The sequence below is a fragment of the Chrysochloris asiatica genome, unplaced genomic scaffold (genome assembly GCF_000296735.1).
Source record: "Chrysochloris asiatica unplaced genomic scaffold, ChrAsi1.0 scaffold00272, whole genome shotgun sequence".
Classification (NCBI taxonomy): domain Eukaryota; kingdom Metazoa; phylum Chordata; class Mammalia; order Afrosoricida; family Chrysochloridae; genus Chrysochloris; species Chrysochloris asiatica.
The window spans coordinates 2,011,721-2,030,991 of NW_006408790.1; the positions used below are offsets into that span (position 1 = coordinate 2,011,721).

At 42.4% G+C, this 19,271-nt stretch overlaps 1 protein-coding gene across 1 annotated transcript in view; it reads left to right on the forward strand.

Moving 5' to 3' along the window:
• NBEA (neurobeachin) overlaps nucleotides 1-19,271 on the forward strand; it is an 822,532-nt gene that overhangs the window by 190,556 nt on the left and 612,705 nt on the right. Inside the window, exon 17 of the mRNA XM_006874376.1 lies at nucleotides 13,269-13,377. Coding sequence (XP_006874438.1) covers nucleotides 13,269-13,377 — 109 coding nt within the window. The remainder of the gene's footprint in view (nucleotides 1-13,268; nucleotides 13,378-19,271) is intronic.

The following is a 19,271-nucleotide window of genomic DNA, read 5'->3' on the forward strand; positions in this document are numbered from 1 at the left end:
ACCAACCTTGTGGTTAGCAGCCCATTGCTTCGCCCAGGGTACCACCAAGGATCCCAAAGTTCTCTTTGGAAGTTTACATAAATTGTCCCACAGATGATTTTGGATTTGCAGAGCCAGGAAACAAGAAATCACACAGAAAGATGCAAACACATGTCCTTTTTCATACAGCACTAGAAATTCCCCCGCGTGTTGGGAAGCGATCCAAGTAAGAAGGTATTGAAAGTACACATACATACTTGTGAGATTCTGTCTGCTTGATATTGGAGACAATTTGTAGCCATAAAAATACTAAAAAGAGTAAAGGTGTTTTTGGCTTTTATTTCTCCAAGTCCTTAATTTTATGTTTAGCTCCCTTATTTCCAGCCTCAATCAGAAAAGGAAAGAAATAATGCAAAGGGGCTTCAAAATTTTCATGGGGACAGTCAGTTATCCTATAATGGCAGTCTTAACAAACTTTGTAAAGTCCCCTCATACAGGGAAGAAGCTAAGGGAAGAGAAAGCAAGAAGTCTGTGCAGACTAGTAGCAAAGCCGCTGCCTCGCCTCACTCACTGATGAAATAGTTTCTAATGAATCAAGAAGGGGTGTTTCACATGATGGAATGAGTACATCCTTGATATGAAAGTGCACGTGGACTGTATTAAGTGGGGCTGGGGACCAATCTCCCCTTTGAGTATGTGTAAGCCTACACCATGACTGAGTGCAAACTAGATATGGAATGCAAAAATAGTTCAACACCAAGACACCTTGTAATGAGATCAAGGAGACTCGCACAATAATTGTAAGTGTCGCTGTTTGTGCCATTGAGCCGGTTCGTACTCATCATCCTGTGTAAGGCTTCAAAGGCTTTAGATCTCCATGGGAGCAGAAATCCTCATCCTTCCCCCTCCTCACCCCCCAACCCAGGAGTGTCTGGCAAGTTTGAATTGTGAATTGTGGAGCTTGTGGTTCACAGTTTAGTGCTTATATGGAGCCATGAATATACATTTGGTAAGATTCAGTACAAATTTGTTATAAGAGTTCTTAGCAAACCATAGTCAAAAGCAATTTCTTTAACCTCATAGCCAACCTATATCTATAAAAAACGTAACAGTCCTACTTAATAGTGAACTATTAGAAGTAAAGTCAGAATTGTTAGTTCTTTAGTGTTAATTCCTTAATGTAATGTTACGCAGTTAGTTTCCCTGCCCCTGCTTAACGTTACATTTGTCCCTGAACTGACATTTGTAGATTACTGTACTCAAAGACAGCAGACTTGTTTTCAAGTGAAATAGAGCCATTAGTTCAGACTCGTTGTGTGCGTGGTTTGATGATGCTTTCTGACCTCCTGTCTCGGGCTGCTCAGCCCTTGTAGGTCAGTTAGGTTTCACTATTCACAAAGCATATTCTCCAGGATAGACTGGTGGTTAGGGTTCAAAACAGAAAACAAAACAGTAATTGAAAAGGATGGAGATCATACAAAATATGTTTCCTTACAACGCAATCAAATTAGAAATAAGCAGATACTTGTTAATTGTTGTTGTTGTTAGGTGCCATCCAGTAGGTACCGACTCATAGTGACCCTCTCTACAGCAGAAGTAAACACTGCCCGATCCTGGGCCAACCTCACAATCGTTGCTATGCATGCACTTGTAGCTGCTGCCACTGCTCCTCCACCTTGTTGGGGGGTCTTCCCTGTTTTCTCCAACCCTCCACTTTCAACACAGATCTGTTGGTTCTTTTGACAGTCCATTGTACTTTTAATATTCACTTCCAACACCATAACTCAAATGCATCAATCCTATAGTCTTTCTTATTCACTGTCTAACAGCAACATACAAGCCACCATAATACAACAAACTGACAGACCAGTGGTGGATTTGGTAATTAAACTGCACACTTTTAAATAACCGCTGGTCAAGAATGAAATCACAAAGGAGTTTTGAACTGAATAAACAAAACCTTAACATAACAGTTTATTGACTCCTTGTGTGTGTCTGACTGGGGTTGTGGTGTGAGGAAGGTACAATACCAGTGCCGTCACCTTGGATTCAGTAATGAGCAAGCACAAATCATCAAGGAAAAGCAGATCGACTGCACTGCTTTAAAATACAAATGTGCCTTCACAGTTACTCTAAGAAAAAGTGAAAAGACAAATCCCATAGTGAAATATTCTATTAACAATTCATCTAGAATGGTGTGGTGCTGTAGGATAAGCACTGGACTGCTAACCAAGAGGTTTCCAGTTCAAACCCACCAGCCACCCCTCAGTATGAGTTAGTAGTGACTGGAAAGTACTTAACAACAATGTATGGATTAATAACCTGAACACAGGAAGGAAACCAACCAACTGCTGTTAAGTTGTTTCCGTCTCAGGGCGATCCCATCTGTGCAGAGGAGAACTGTGTTCCCTAGAGCTTTCCAGGCTGTGACCTTTGGAAGTAGATCACCAGACTCGGGTGGTTACAGCTGCTCACCATTTGGTTCTTTACGTACTTAATCATTTGTACTCCTCGGGCACTGTGTGTGATCCAGGATCTCTTAAGTCAGAGCCAATGTACAACACCTGGTTTTGTGTATGTAGCGATAATCATGAAACCAACATTTCACAGAAAAAGGTACACAAATAACTGGAAAGAAAAGTCATCAGGTGTGTGAAGCACACTGGCAGTCCCTGGATTCCCAGCTAGAGCCGTTCCTAAGTGTGCCTTGAAGTCGAATTTATAGATAATTCAGAACAGGCGTGGTTCTTACTTACCTCTGCTTTAGTGCAAGAGAACTCTGTAGGCCTTTTTCTTGATTGAAAAGCTGCATGCGCAGTAAGTGACTGATTGAGGTGAAGAATTTACTGTTAAGGACTGGGTCAGTCTTTTCAAAGTGGTCAAATTTACATAACACTAAAAGACAAATCTGAGTTGTCCATAAATTGGACATGCAGAACTTGTGGACTACCTGTATAAACAGGCAGTTTACTGAAGAAGAAACCGGAATTGATAGTAAACATACGGAGAAAATTGCCTAGTAAAGTGAAGGGTCAGCGAAAAAGAGGAAGACCCCCAAAGAGATGGACTGGCCCAGTGGTCGCAGCAGTGGGCTCAGGTGTAGCAACGATTGTGAGGATGGCACAGGACCGGGCGGTGTTTCGTTCTGTTGTGCTTAGTTCGGGTCGCTATGAGTTAGTACCGACTGCGTGGCACCTAACAACAACAACTTACGAAGAAAATGCAAATTCAAAAGAAATGCAACTCATCAGGGTTGTTGTTAAGAACAATGGAATTGGTTCCGACTCTTAGTAACTCTGTATAGTTTCAGTGGAGCGGCTGGTGGATTTGAACCACTGGCCATATGGTTAGCAGTCCAGTTCTTGTCCTACAGTACCTCACCAGAATCCTTCTTTTGTCTTTCACCTGAGTTTGAGTGGAAACAGTTGTGGGACTGAGGCATAGGAAATGAAGAGGTGAGGCTGACGTTCTGTGAAGTTTTCAGACCTCTCTCAATCAAGGTGGGGACTCAATCCATAGCCTGAGACCATTTCTAGAGGAATAAGATATTAAACCCCCTATCCCCAACTCCCAGGAGGTGGAACCACTATAGGAGACGCTGTAAAAACAAGTGTTTGAAGAGAAGGCGGTTCTGAGGCTCTCATAAATAAAGCCAGCTGTCCTCGTTCCAGCCTGGTGGCAGTGTGGGATAAGTACTGGACTGTGAACCAAAAGGTAGGCGGATCAAACCCACCAAGTTCTCCTCAGCGGAAAGATGAGACTTTCTGCTCCCATATTTACAGCTTCAGAAACCCTCTACAGTGGCATAGACAGTACATGAAAACCCCAGGCCTCAAAATGGATTTCCCAGGACAAAAGCATAATGTGGCTAAAGACTGAAGATCAAATAGTTCCCTACGTTATATAAGAACAAAGAACGAGTGTGAGGAAATTGGTGCCGAGAATGGCAAGATAATCATATCAAAGTGACCTTATAAAAGGACAGGGAAATTAGATGTAAGCAGGATGAACTCAGTCCAAAAGAAAACATAGCTGAAGAAAACAATAGTTTTCCATTAATGCTTTAATTTATAGAATGATTTATAAGGGCATTAAATTCAATAAACTCAAAAGTCAGATAAAAAGAAGCTTGAAGAAATAAGGAAACAGATTGATGGTCCAAATTCCATAATGACCTTAGGAAATGGAATTAATATAGAGAAAATGGGACATGGAGGACAAAGAGTATCTAAAGATACCTGGGGTTCTGTAGAGAAGAACCAGACAAATGCAAGAGAACATACTTCCGTGAAATACTGAATAATCTGTGTATCTGTAGGCGTATGGACAACATCCATACAATGACAGAGAACTTCCAGAGGTTCAAGCTGGTTTCAGAAGAGGATGTGTAATGAGGGATATAATTGCTTACGTCACATGGATCTTGACTGAAAGCAGAGAATACCAGAAAGATGTTTACCTGTGCTTTATTGAGTACACAGAGGCTCTCTGTGGTGTGCATCATGACCAGCTATGGACAACACTGTGAAGTGTGAGTATTCTGGTACACCTAATAGTGCTCAGGAGGATCCTGTACATGGACCAAGAGGCAGGTGTTCGAACAGAACAAGGGAACATCGAATGGTTTAAAATTAGGAGAGGTTTGTGCCAGGGTTATATTCTTTCACTGTACTTATTCAATCTGTATGCTGAACAAGAAGAAACTGGATTATGTAAAAAAAAAGACATGGCTTCAGGATTGGAGGAAGACTCATTAGCAACCTGCAATATTCAGGTGATACAGCTTTGCTTATTGAAAGCGAAGAGGACTTAAAATACTTACTGGTGAATTCAGTATGGGTTGCATCTCAAAGAAAACAAAAAATACTTACCAATGGATTAATAAACAACATCCATATAAATAGAGAAAAGATGGAAGTTGTCGAAGACTTCATTTTGCTCAGATCAACCATCAAGTCTTATGGAAGCAGCAGTGAAGAAATCAAACAATGTGTATTGCATTAGGTAAATCTGTTGCACAAGAAAGACCTCCTTAAATTGTTGAACAGCAGAGATGTCAGCTTGAGGACTGAGGTGCGCTGACCCAAGCCATGGTATTTTCAATAACCTCATATGCATGTGAAAGTTGGATGGTGAATAAGGAAAACCATAGAAGAACTGATGCACTTGAGTTATGGTGTTGGAGGAGAATATTGAATGTACCATGGTCTGCCAAAACAACAAATAGATGTATGTTGGAAGAAGTACAGTCAGAGTGCTCCTTGGAAGGTAGGATGGCCAGACATGTTGTCAGGAGGGACCAGTCTCTGGAGATGGATATCATGTTTGGCATAGTGGAGGGTCAGAGAAAAAGAAGACCCCCAGTGAGATGGATTGGCCCAGTGGTGTCAGCGATGTGCTCAGGTGTAGTAACAACTGAGATTGGCTGAGGACTGGGCAGTGTTTCGTTCTGTTGTAAATTGGGTCACTTCTAGTCGGTACCAACTCGATGGCACCTAACAACAACAGTCTGCGTGTGGAGTCCTGGTGTGGTGCTGAAGGTTAACAGGCTGGACTGCAAGGTCTGTTTGAACTGCAGGGTCAGTGGTTCAAGCTCATCAGCTGCTCCTAGGAAACCCTATACACAGTCACTATGAGTCAGAATCTACTTGATTGCAATTCACAACAAGCTGTGTCTAGAAAAACACCATGTTGTAGGAAATTTGAGACAGATCAACACAGAGACTTTACAATATTTAAATCAAAGTTTTGTGATATAAAAAAAGAAGTTCTAAAATAATCTGGGCAAAGGAGGGTTAAATGTATGAGGTTGACCTTAGATTTCTCCACGATTAAATAAAAAAAGAAATAAAGCAGTGTCTATAAGCTCTGGGAAAAGGAGTGACCCATGATTCTCATGCCCTGGCAGGTGAAGTATACAGATACCCAAGTGAAATTTCAGAAGATCCTCTCCTTGATCCCATTGTCAATGAGAGGTGGTAGCAACAAGGCCCAAGCCTTGGGTTCCTTTATAATAGAACAAGACCTAGCCACTGGTAGTGTATGCTAGTGAGGGTACTGGGCTCAGGTGAATATCATTATATTAAAACCTTGAAGATGTAGCTCACAATTGGGAGGTGACTAGAAATCTAAGAGGAATGAACTGACACTTTCCAAAACTAGGATGCTTAGTTAAAATGCTTTTAATTTCTTTTCAATTCAATATGATTCCTTTTTTAAGCCTGGTAGTGACTTTGAAAATAAAAAAAAATTAAAAAAAAGACATATCTACAGTGGTAAAGAGAATCCTGTTCATTTCCGCCGTTTCTGTTAAAGATGACTAAAGTTATACCTGGTGCTTTGTATTTAAAATAATATTTATTACAAGGTGAGTCAAAAATTATCTGCACTCTAGATGTAGCGTTTCATCAGCTTTTAGAACAGACACCACTTTTCAACAAAATCCCCTTACTTTTCAATACACTATGTCCATCTGTCAACACGCATTCGTATTCCTTGAAGGCACCACTGTCTTCACTTCTTCATCAGACATGAATCTTTGCCCTCGAAGGGCTGCTTTCAGGGCATCTGACAAGTTGAAATGTTCATTTTGATGATGAATGTGACACCATTTCTCTTTGATTTGTCATTCCTTCCATAGTAATTGACCAATACCAGTCCATTTCCGTTTACAAAGGCCTATGATTTCAATATTTATGGGTTCCATTTCATTTTGGCAAATTCCAATTTTCCTAGATTCTTACTTTGACATTCCATGTTCTGATTATTAATGGATGTTTACAGTTTTTTCTCCCCATTTTTAGTTGCGCACCATTAACAAATGAAGGTCCCGAAAGCTTTTCTTCATTCGCGTCATCACGGTCAGCTCTGCTTTTAAAAGGCAGCTCTTCCCCAGTTATATTTTGAGTGAGTTTCAACCTGAGGGGCTCATCTTCTGGCACTATTTCTGGCAATATGCTGATTCTTTTCATCATGTTTCAACGTTCAGTAATCTGGTGCTGACAGTGTTCCCTTGCTATTCATAAGGTTTTCAGTGACTAAATACTCTGAAGTAGTCCATCTGTCCTTCTTTCAAGTCTGTCTTAGTCTAGAAGCTCTTCTGAATGACCCTGGTTGACCCTGGTGGTATTTAAAATACAGAATCACAGCAACACGCAAGTCACCAAGTTCAACAGATTAACAGATGAGTGGTGGTGGGATTTTTAAGTTACCATTTTGTATTACCCTGCATTGCTTGAATTTCTATGTTGTGAATAATTAAACAAAATCGGTTAACTAATTATTGTGGAAAATCAGTCAAACCAGAAATCATTAAAAACGCTAAAGGATAAAGGATAAATAAATATCAACTGTTCAGTAAATGGAGAAGGGCTTTCTAAAATTGTCACCACTGGAAGAAGTAACAGAACTTGATAGTTTATCAAGAAAATTAAAAGCTTTGTCAAAGAAACCAAACATACATGCCAAAAAACTTGAAAACATCAAATTAAAAAATATTCTCACATTGTGGCAAAGTGTTGCCAATTATTGATGCTTTATTGGTGGTCTTATAATGAGGAAGGAAAAGGTAATGAATGACATTGAATAAAAGTGGTCAGAGTACATTTCAACTTGTTATCAGTGTTTCTGGTAACTTACATGCTTTTTATATCAAATTGACAATTTGGAGTATTATTTTACTACACAGGATTGGTGAAGCTGTGAGTAAAATGCATCTGAGCTCCCTGGTGGAAGTCAGCATGTGCATATTTTTGGAGGTCACAGTAGTCAGAGGCTGATGAAAGAAAATTAACATTGCAATACTGTTTGAAGAGTTTATTCTGAGGATATAATCACACAGTTGTTCAAAGATATATGCCTAAAGGATCAAGTTTTGTTTACAGTAGAAAGAAAAATGTAAAAATAACATAAATAGCCGACAAGAGTGACTGGATTAATTGAGTCTGCTTGTGTTCTGATCATTTATTTTAATGATACTGAAATGGCCCCGTGTGTTGTCATTTTCAAGCACACCATCTCCAAAGCTACCTTATGTGGCACGCTTTCCACTGCATTGATGGACTCTGTATCTGTCACTTACCTGTTTGTATAGTAATTAATCTGGAAGTTCATACAATGGTATTTATAATGCTGCTTTTCTGCACTGGAGATAGTTCCCCTCTGTTTCTATGCAGTTCCTGAATTTGTTATAGGAAGCAGTTCTCTGACCCTTAGAAAAAATACAAAAACTGGTTTACTTTCGAAGACAATTGAAATAGGTTTTCAGTGGAATGCCCTTTAAGTTCAGTAAATCTGTGATTTGAATGAGATTAGATGGTTACTTAAAGGAAAAGAAAATTAGATGACAATCTGCATCCAAGCCATTAGAAAACGTCAAATTCAAAAGGTTAGGCGAATATGAACGGGCCTCTGGGCCTTGTGGGAAGTACAGACTCCTGAGGCACAGGGCCAATGCACCCACTTCCTGCTGAGGTGATGGCTGGCTCTTCCTGGAACCTCTGCACTGCATGCAGCCGAATGTATTTCTCAGCGTTGTGAGCAAACGAGCTACAGAAGCCTGCCCCATCTCTCCCTGGTGTACACACCATGTGCTCCCAGCCCCCTGCCCTCTAAATTTTAAAATCTCTGTTCGGATTGACCATCAGGAGGGCTTGAAATTCTTTAGTGTCTCAAATCATGGTGGCAGAATAGAGATTACTCTGATTTCCAACCATCCTAACCCCCTTAAGTAACTCCCAAGCCACAATTTCCCCATAGAGTTTCTGAGGCTGTAAATCTCTAGGGGAATAGACTGCTTCAGATTTCGCGCTCAAAGATGTTGGTGGGTTTGAACATTCAACCTTGTGATCAACAGTCCACTGCATCACTTTGGCTCAGTCATCCTAAGTTAGACCTAATTTTTACCAGCTCCAGGTAGCAGAGAGAAGCCAAAGGCAATGCTTTGGCAGTTGTTCCTTCTGGCTTGGGAGCCATTGGGAGGCTGGGTGTGGCTTGATTTGGAACAGACTGAAGCTTTTCCCTCTGTAAGCCCATATTATCCTTTAGACCGGTTTTGTTTGTTTCTTGGCATATGATCAAGAACTGAAGGAAGAAGTCCAAGCAGAAGTGAATGCACTGGTGAACCAGGCTCCAGGAAGTAATGGGAAACACACTGAAATCTTTCAACAAACTGATGCAGCCCTGGGGGCTCTCAATCATCTGTACAAGAAGGTTTGAAGACAGTTACCTGGCCAACCAATTGGAAGGCATCTGTATTTGTGCCCATTCCAAAGACAAGTGACCCAACAGAATGTGGAAATCACCCAACAATATATATTTTACATGCAAGTAAAATTTTACTGAAGATAACTCAAAAATGATTGTGGCATTAGATCAACATGGTGCCTCTAGAAATTCAGGTTGGATTTAGAAGAGGATGTAGAAACAGGGATATGATTGTTAATGCCTGATGGATTTTGGGTAAAAGCTGAGAATACTAGAAACATGTTTGTGCTTTGTTGACTGTGTGGACCATAACAAAGGCTGTAGCACTCAGCACCTCAATGTAAAGAAAAGCAAATCCTCACAACTGGACTAATAGTTAACATTATGATAAACTGAGAAAATTGGAGATGGTCAAAGACTTTATTTTGCTTGGCTCCACCACCAACACTCATGGAAACAGCAGTCAAGAAATCAAATGACATGTTACATTGGGCAAATTTGCTGCAAAAGATCTCTTTCATGTGTTCAGGAGTAAAGAGGTCACTTTGGAGACTAAGGTGTGCTTGACCAAGCCATGGTATTTTCAATTGCTTCTTATATTGCCTGTTAAAGTTGGACAATGAGTAAGGAAGATCTGAGAAGAATCAATGAATGTATTTTAAATTATGGTGTTGGCAAAGAATATTGAAAGTACCATGGATTTTCAGAAGAACAAACAAATCTGTCTTGTAAAAAGTACGTACAGCAAACAGACCAGCCTGGAGCAGCTAGAAGAACAGAAGATACTTCTTGAAAGAAAGACCTACAGGAAAAATACAAAACAATAGAGGGAGACCGACTATTACTACAAGAACAAGCAACTTGCTTGCCCAGGAGACATCAAGGCAAGTGGTTGGGTCCCTTCAGTGCAAACACTCTTCCAAGACTAAGACTCAATGGTAATACACGCTGATTGGTGACCATGTTCGTCACCTGTAAGGGGAAGTGAGGAAAAAACAGTAATGAAGCAGCGAGATAAGCCCTACAATGTTCAATAAGACTCCTGTGAACCCAGGTGGAGACCTGGTTGGCCAACAGTGTGGCAAGACCTGCGGACTCTTGGGCCCAGAGTCAGTGACACAGCCACGGACGACTAGAGTGGAGAGTGAAGCGTCCAGCTGATAAGAAGAGAGGGGATATGCACAAGAACACCCACACTTGCAGATAATACCCACTTATCCTGGCTTCAATGACTGGATGATCAGAGCTCAACCAGAAGAAGGAAGAAGAGGGAAAAAAGTGTAATCTGATACAATTTGATGAACTTGACCTACACCTATGGATGCAGTAGCTCAAAAGAGGAAACAAATCCTTGCTGCAAAAATCATTCCCATCCCCTCCACACAAAGAGTAGACAGGGATGGGCAACTTGGACAATGGCTACCAAAAATGGGGGTGGGGGGCTACAAAGGCAAGAAGTGACTGGCTACAAGCTTTCAAGAGGGAACCTAGATCCAGAGGGCATGGAGGAAGGTAGAATCTCCACTGAGTAGTATTCAATCTGTCTAGGCAGTGCTGATGAAATGAAATGCAGATAGGTCTCTTGTGATACAATAGTAAATAATTATTATCAGCACTGATTGTGAGGGTTGGAAATGTAAAGGCAGACATTTTATAGCAAGGACGGGAGTGATTAACTTTTCAGTCTAGGAGCGGAGATCCCTGGGACCATGAAGGGAGAAGAGTGGAGAGCGGGACCCTACCCAGAGAAGCAGTGGTGAAGGGAGTGTGTGCTGATGACCGGGGGAGGGCAGGCTTGCAGGGTATACCCTTTGGTTGGTTGATGATACTTGGAGGGGATTGTAACCATGGCAATGAAACAATATACGATAGAATGAATGTAAAACGAATATTCTCTCATGTAAACTATCACATAATTCACAATAAAACATTAAAAAAAAAAAGTACGTCCAGAATGCTCCTTAGAAGCGAGGATGTCTTGTCTCATCCTTTGTACATGTTTGAACACATCAATCCCTGGAGAAGGACATGATGATGCAAAAGTGGAGCGCCAGCAAAATAGAGGAAGACCCCCAACAGGATGGATTGACACAGTTGCAGCAACAATTGACTCAAACATAGCAATTTTGTGGGTGGTGCAGGACTGGGCGGGGTTTCATTCTGTTATGCATAGGGGTTGCTGTGAATCAGAACTGACTTGATGGCACCCTACGATAATGGTGCATTTTTCTTTTCAATGATATTTAATGGCATGAAGGAGGCACAGCACACATGTTTTCAAGCAAACCACTGTCAAAGCTACCTTCAGAGTTTTCTTCTCCCCATCTTCCTTCAGACTGTGAGGGCCTGAATGCAGGGTGGGGAGTTGAGTGTAGAAAGAGACAATGAGCTGTCTTGCATCTTTCTTTAGTTGTGAAATTTGGAGACCAATGTTGTAAGAGAGGGTTTCTAAGTGAATGAGAACCAGATAAATGGGCCATCGATTTTTATACTCATTTATGGGATGATTGATGCTGTAAGGGATAAACAGTGGAATTTTAGTTATAATACTTATTCAAATATTTTTTCCCTCTCCCTGCCCCACTCAATGTCCAAATGGGTGTTCCCCAGCAGGCAACTGGCTTCCCAACAGGATCTCGAAACGACCCATCTTATAGGTCCACTGGTCTTCATGATAAGGTGTCTCTGTGAAGATCCTGGAAACTCTGCGTGGACCTGTTCTTTGGGGACCAGTCCTGCTCAGCTGGCATTGGTTAGAACTCAGCCCAGTGAGCACACCCAAAGAGAGGAGTGTTCATTACCTAGCCAGTTTATGTCACAGCTGCCGAATCCCAACGGGGAAAGGGGACAATCAGAGAGAGCATTGAAACACTGGCCGCTGGCAGCCAGCAGGGGCCAAATCTTGAATTCTATGAAAATGACACACGAAATTCCTATAGTAATTCCGTAAGCTGGTGAACATGTGGATTAGATCTGTGATAATCCTTTTGGGTATGGTTAACAAAACAAAACAAAACACCAACCCTATAGCACAGAGTGGAACTGCTTTGTAGGGTTTCCAAGGCTGTAAATCTTTATGGGGCAGACAGCGTCATGTTTCTACCTTGGAGTGGGTTTGGACGGCTGGCCGTCCGGTTAGCCTAGTGCATAGTCACTGGATGTGACAGGGAACAGTTACATCAACAGACATTGAGTACCAAGTTTTTTAAAACCCACGGCAGACCACAAAAAGAATCAATGGCTGAATACTTATATGGAAATCTTTGAGGCCCCAACATCAAGCGAGAGTACTCACTTTAATCAACATTTTAAATCCTGATCTTCTCTGGTTGCGAGTCAGGCTGCTAACCTCAGGGTCAGCAGTTCGAAACTTCCAGTGGCTCCACAGGAGAAAGCTGAGGTTTTTTGCTTCCATAAAGGTTTACATCCTCAGAAACCCTATACAGGGTCACTATGAGTTGGAAGCGACTAGATGGCACTTAACAACAAAGGTTGTCACAGGTGATATTACAGACTTTGAATTTGGATAGAGATGATTTAAAAATTATTTGGTGTTTATTTTAGGGGAAAACAATTTTAATGCAAGAGAGATAATTCCTCGTTCATGATTGGTGGGCGTGGTTGTGTGCCACTGAGTCGGTTCTGACTCATAGTGACCCTGTATAGGGTTCCCAAGTTTGTAAATCTTTATGGGAACAGAAAGCTTCATTTTTCTCCTGTGGACCAACTGGTATTCTCAAACTACTGACCTTACGATTAGCATAACTCATATTGCACTACGCTCCCAGACTCAATTGTGATTAGACACTTTAAACATCAGTTACTAGCGTTTGTGTAATATTTCATCCCCCTTACATTTCCCGTTTTACTGGAAACAGGTGTTTTCTCTGGGAAATGTTTAAATGGTAATTCGGGCACTTTCTAAGACTGCATTGGTGCAAACAATGATTTCTCTATGGAGATGGGAGTTTGAAAACTAAATGCATTGATGGTTCTATATCTGCTTGTGGAATGTGCTGTCTTTAGCTACAAGATGTGCGTGTAGCAAACCCATGTTTTCCTGTTATTGTTTTCCTGCTTGCTAGGAGAAAAGTGGAACTCATGCACACCCACAGTCTCTTCACGCTGCTGGGAGAAAGGCTAATGCTGCACACCAACACAGTGACCGTCACCACGTACAACACGCTCTACGAGGTAAAGAGCCAAGGCGTCAGTCAGAGCATGTCTGCTGAAAAACCTCTTCCAGCTAACCCACAAAGCTGCTTAAAGCTGAAAATCATAAAAATACGAGGGAGCTTCACAAAGTTCATAGAAAAATACCATTATCTTCTCATTCCATTTTTCCATGAACTTTTGGAAGCCCCCAGTATAGAACACATCCCTGATTCTTGTTAGGTTTATTTAAAGCCTGCCCAGGTACAGTGTGCTCATCTTTTGATACTGATTGGAGTTGGGTAGGTCTGTTTTGTTAACAGATATTAATGGGGTTGGGAACAAACACAGTCTGTCAGCAGAGAGCCCTGGCCAGTCTGTCAGCAGCTGTGGCCTGAGCTCTGCCTCAAAGGCCCAAAGTGAAGTGAGGCTGATTGTGACAAGGCTCTGCTGACCAAGAGACCTGCGGCCCCAAGTGCTGGTAGCAGAGGACTTCAGAATTGTTTTAGGGCTAAGCTTTGCAATTGATAGATTAGAGATTGTAATTTTTGTATTTGTGACCCTCTACTTCTCTACTTGTATCTGCTGGTTGGGAAGCTCTGTGGCGCTGTAGGATAAGTACTGGACTACTAACCACAAGGTTGGCAGTTCAAGCCCACCAGCCTCGCTGTGCAAGAAAGATGAGGCTTTCTGCTCCCTTAAGGATATATAGCCTTGGAAACCCTATACAGGGTTGCTATGGGTCAGAACCTACTCAACATCACACAACCATAGCAGCAACAACACCTTGCGCAACTTGTATTCAGACCAGTTACCCAGGACCCTCTCATAGCACACATCATTTCAGAGACACCGATACTCAGCCTGTGTGTGAAGTAACTGATGAGGTCCAAGGAAGAGAGAAAACCCAGTTCACAATAGTAAGTTAGACTGCGTAGGGGGTAATGTACACATCAGAATTATTTGTGAAAAATGAAATCCCGAAAATAAAAAGAAAAGCTAGTCTGGACGCTGATGTGCAGCCCATAGTTTTCAGCTCAGAAACCCCTTTCTCATCACGCCTGCAGATGGCCACGTATTTTCTGTGTCGTAGATGGACCGCCACACAAAATAGCTGTTTTCTTTTTAAGTGCCTATAAAATATTAAGACTGTTTCCTTTTGTTGAACGTTTATTCTACTTGTCTATCCATTATCTTCCTTGGTTCTGGTTCTTGAATGCAAGAATCACCTATGATTGTATGCTGTGAGCTGAGATTGGTTTTGAATGATAGGAACCCAAACCCACTGCAGTTTAGTCAGTACCAACTCATAGTGACCCAAGAGGACCGAGTAGATCTGGAGGCAGACGGCCACATGTGTCCCCTGTAGAGCAGCTGAGGGTTTGGATGCCCGACTATTCAGTTAACGGTCGAGGGCGTAACCAGGGGACTGCCAGGGTTTATTAAATGATTGAATAATGATCAACAAAAGAAAACATCTCGTTGCATGTAAAATGATTTGAATTTTGGATTTCAGTGTTCACAAATCAAGTTTCATGGCATACTCACTTACATTTTGCGTTGGAAAGTGTGTGGTGTGCTGTGTGGTCCCTGCTCTGTGCTCTACAGACCATAAGGTGCAGTTGGCACTAGGGCCTCAGGGCATATCAGTCTATCACACCGAAGTAAAGACTGAGAAAAGCCAACTGGAAGCCTCACACTTGTAAAGCATGACGTTGTTTGGGGGTCCCCCTCACCTCCCCTATGCTCTATGGCATTGGACTGGGAGGACCACAGGGCTTTCTTTGGCTGATTCATCTTTTTCCTAGCCTATCTTAGTCTAGAACTCCCACAGAAGCCTGAGCAGCATCTTAGCAATACCCACGGCTTGGCTGACAGATGGTGGAGGCTGTGTGTGAGGAGAATGTAAGGCAGGGATCCCTCCGCCGGACCACCACTGCCCCCTGGTGGCCACAGGGCCATTAACTTGCCCTTGTCACAGCACAATGAGGTGGTCATGAAGTAGACACGTTCCACAGTGTGTGTGTAAAACAAGCAAGTCAGACTGCTTTCCGTGGACAGTGGGGTCCTTTCAGACAACTTTACTACAGTGCTGAAGTTCTGAATGCCTGTTATTCTCGGCACAGCGTTGTTCTTGCTCGCTTAGTGGCCGCCTTGCCTGCTCATCAGTCTTCTCGCGCGTGTATAGTGTTCTTGTTGTGTGCGTTGTTTTCTTGTGCACGCATGTGTTGTTTTGGCACATGCATGCGTTCTTGGTAGAGAGGATGCATGCCACCGAAAAAGAAACTTAAGAATCAAAAAATTGGGTAGCTTGCCGACACTAGAAAGGTTCTCTAATCCCTGAATACCTATAGCTAAGCAGTTTAATGAATGACTTAGTATCCCTCCGATTTCCAAAGCTGAGTCTGTGTGTACAGAATGCTTTAGTACTGCACCAATCTCAGAAGTTAAGCCTACGTATACAGAATACCGTGGTGTTCTTTCTCAGAAGCTGAGATGACCTTTGTTAGGTGCCATGGAATCAGTTCTGACTGATAGTGACCATACGAACAACAGAATGAAACCCTACGCGGCCCTGCACCATCCCCACAACTGTTGCGACACTTGAGCCCATGGCTGTTGCCACCATGTCGGTCCATCTTGTTGGAGGTCTTCTTACTCTGTTGCATGGACCATCCACTGTACCAGGCATAATGCTCTTCTCAAAGGACTGGCCCCTCCTGACAATATGTCTGAAGTATGAGAGACAGGGTCTACATCTCCTGGCTTCTAAAGTGTACTTCTTCCGACACAGATTTGTTTGTTCTCTGGCAGTCTGTGGTACTTTTAATATCCTTCTCTAACACCATAACTCAAATGCATCAATTCTTTCATGGTCTTCCTTATTTATTGTCCAAGGTTGCCATGCATGTGTTGTTAAGTGTTGTCGAGTCATTTCTGACTCATACTGATCCTGTATAGGGTTTCCAAGGAGCAGCTGTGGTTTTCAACAGCCAGCCTTGTGGTTAGCAGTCCAGTGCTTATCCTGTAGCACCGTATGAGGCTACTTTGGTCAGGCCCACCTTAGTCCTCAAACTGACATATTTCCCTTGAATCACTTTCAAGAGCTCGTGTGCAGCAGATTTGCCTCATACAATCTGTCCTTTGATTTCTTGACTGCTGCTTCCATGAGTGGTGATAGGGGATCCAAGCAAAATGAAGTCTTTGCCAACTTCAGTCTTTTTTCCATTTGTTATTGTATTTATTGGTGCAGTGGTGAAGATTTTTGTTTGCAATCCACACTGAAGGCTGTGGTTGTTGAGCTTCATCTGTAAGTCTTTTAAGTCGTCTTCACTTTCAGCAGGCAAGGTTGTATCACCTGCATTTCACAGGTAATGAGTTTTCCTGCAATCCCGATGCCAAGTTCTTCGTCATATAATCTAGCTTCTCCCATTTGCCTTAGCATACAGATTCAATAAGTCTATTGAAAGAATACAATCCTGGTGCACACCTTTCCTGATTTCAAACCATTCGATGTTTTCTTGTTCTGTTTGAATGACTACATCTTGGTCTGTGTACAGATCCTTCATGAGTACCATTAAGTATTCTAGAATGCCCATTCTCTGCAATGTTGCCTCCAACTTGTCAGGATCCACACAGTCACAAGCCTTTGCCTAGTCAATGAAGCACAGATAAGCATGTTTCTGGTATTCTCTGTTTTCAGCCAAGATTTTCTGAGGTCAGCAATGAATCCTTTGTTCCATATCCTGGTCTTAATCAGGCTTGAACCCCTGGTAGTTCCCTGTCAATATACTGTTGCAGCTGTTTTTGAATTATATTTAGCAAAATTTTGCTAGCCTATGATATTAATGATATGAATGATTTCCTCATTCCATTGGGTACCTTGTCGGGGTCTTACCTCGACATAGTTGTCACGAGTGTTTGGTTCATGAGGAGGGGAGATCCAGCAGCGATAGGGATAGCGAAAGAATACTCAGACAAACAGAAGAAGGGAGACAATGAGGCACCTTGGGCAGGCTTGGGACTACAGGCATCATAGCCTCTGCAGGCAGCAATTCACTGCCCTGCAATCTTTACTGCATGCCTTCCAACCCGTAATGCACCGCAATCTTTACTCCATGCCTTCCAACCAGTAATGCACTGCTATCTTTACTCCATGCCTTCCAACCAGCAATGCACTGCAATCTTTACTCCAGGCCTTCCAACCAGTAATGCACACCTGGGGAGGCTCGGGCCTCTGCTTTATTCAGGGGAGGAGCTTCACACCAAGCTGGGAGGGATCTTTACAGAAGAAGAATGGTATTATTCAGACAAGACAATCTTTAAGATAAATTAAGCCAGTAAACCTTACTTAAACCAATATTCCTTTCTTCCTTACTGGGTTTAACCTTCACTTGGATCAAACTGATTGAACCCAGGGTGGTCCGAGGGCGTTGTCCCCATTGTCCTTAATCCTGTATTCCCAGAATTTACCGCTCCACCCCAAGTGAATATACCCCGGGCAGTTCCTCTCCAGAGCCTCCCTGCTTAATCCCAGTAAACCTGTCCTTGTTCGTCCTCTGAAGAAGTTTTACTGCCTTGGTTCTAGGGGGAAAATCTTGACCTTAGAAACTTAGGGGAATATTGCATTTCTCTGTGCACATCCACGGCGCATCTCTGGAAATAAATAAATATGACTAAACAAGTTGATGAAAAACAATTTGCTATTAACTGCCAAGTGGCTAGATCTGTTACACTCAGGCCTATAGGGCCTCAAACCTCTGCACAGTCTGCAACAGTACCTATCTTTGGAATTGGCACAAATATGGATCTTTTCTAACCAGTTGGCCAGGTGGGCGTCTTGCAGATTTCTTGGCCTAGGTGAGTGAGTACCTCCAGTGTTTCAGCGAGCCTGTGTACAGAGAATGCCTTCTTATTGGTGTTAATTGCCGTTGACTCTGTTCCGATTTACAAGAGCCCTGCCAAAGGTTTCTGAGGAGTAGCTGGTGGGTTTGAACTGCTGACTTTGTGCCCCTCCAATCTCAGAAGTGGATCCTCATATTCAGAACTCCTAGTGCTCCTCCATGGGTTCAATGTAAGCAGAAAGCCTTAGGTCCTCTCTTGATTTCATAGGGAAATTTCTATTTAAACAAAAAACCTTAGTCCCCCTCTGATCTCATAGGGGGACTCTTATGTATACAGAATGCCTGAGTCCCCCTCTCATCTCAGAGAGGAAGCTTACATATGTCGGATGCCTTAGTCCCTGCCGAATTTAGAGATGGAGCCTCCGTAAACAGGATGATTTATGCACTGGGTGAATCAGAGAACCAGCATTGTCTGAGGTGAGATTATACCTCCTGCAGCCTTGCTGGATTACGTTTGTAAGCGAGTGACTTATGCTTTAAATGTACAGTGCTGGGCTCAGGTCTGTGTCTATAAATAGCATATTTATCAAATTACCTCACTGCCTGCCAGTCACTGCCGGCTCCCCATGCTGCCCAGTAAGCACTTGAAGCAGGGCCCATGTGATTGGCCATCTGTTTAAAATGTTAAATATACACTGGATTTTATGTCCGTATCTGGCTAAAAATCCTCGGTGCTATTTTGTTTTATTGAGAAGAAGGGGTACCATAACCGAAGCTGCTTTCTTCTTCTTTTCCAGGATCAGTCAATACCATGTTATTGTTGTTAGGTGCCATCGGGTCTGTTCCGACTCATAGTGATCTTATGCACAACAGAGTGAAACATTGCCTGGTCTTGTGTCATCAGAACTTTAAACACTTGTATTAAACAGAAATATCAAAGTATAAAGCCATTGTTTCTCAACACAGACTCCACCCAGGTGGACACACTCCTGAAGGTGGTATTTCCCTCTCTCTAGCTCTTCACCCAAGAATTCTGTGCTCTTCCGTTTACACCACGTCATCCTCAGGGAACTCAAATCATGTTTCTTTTCA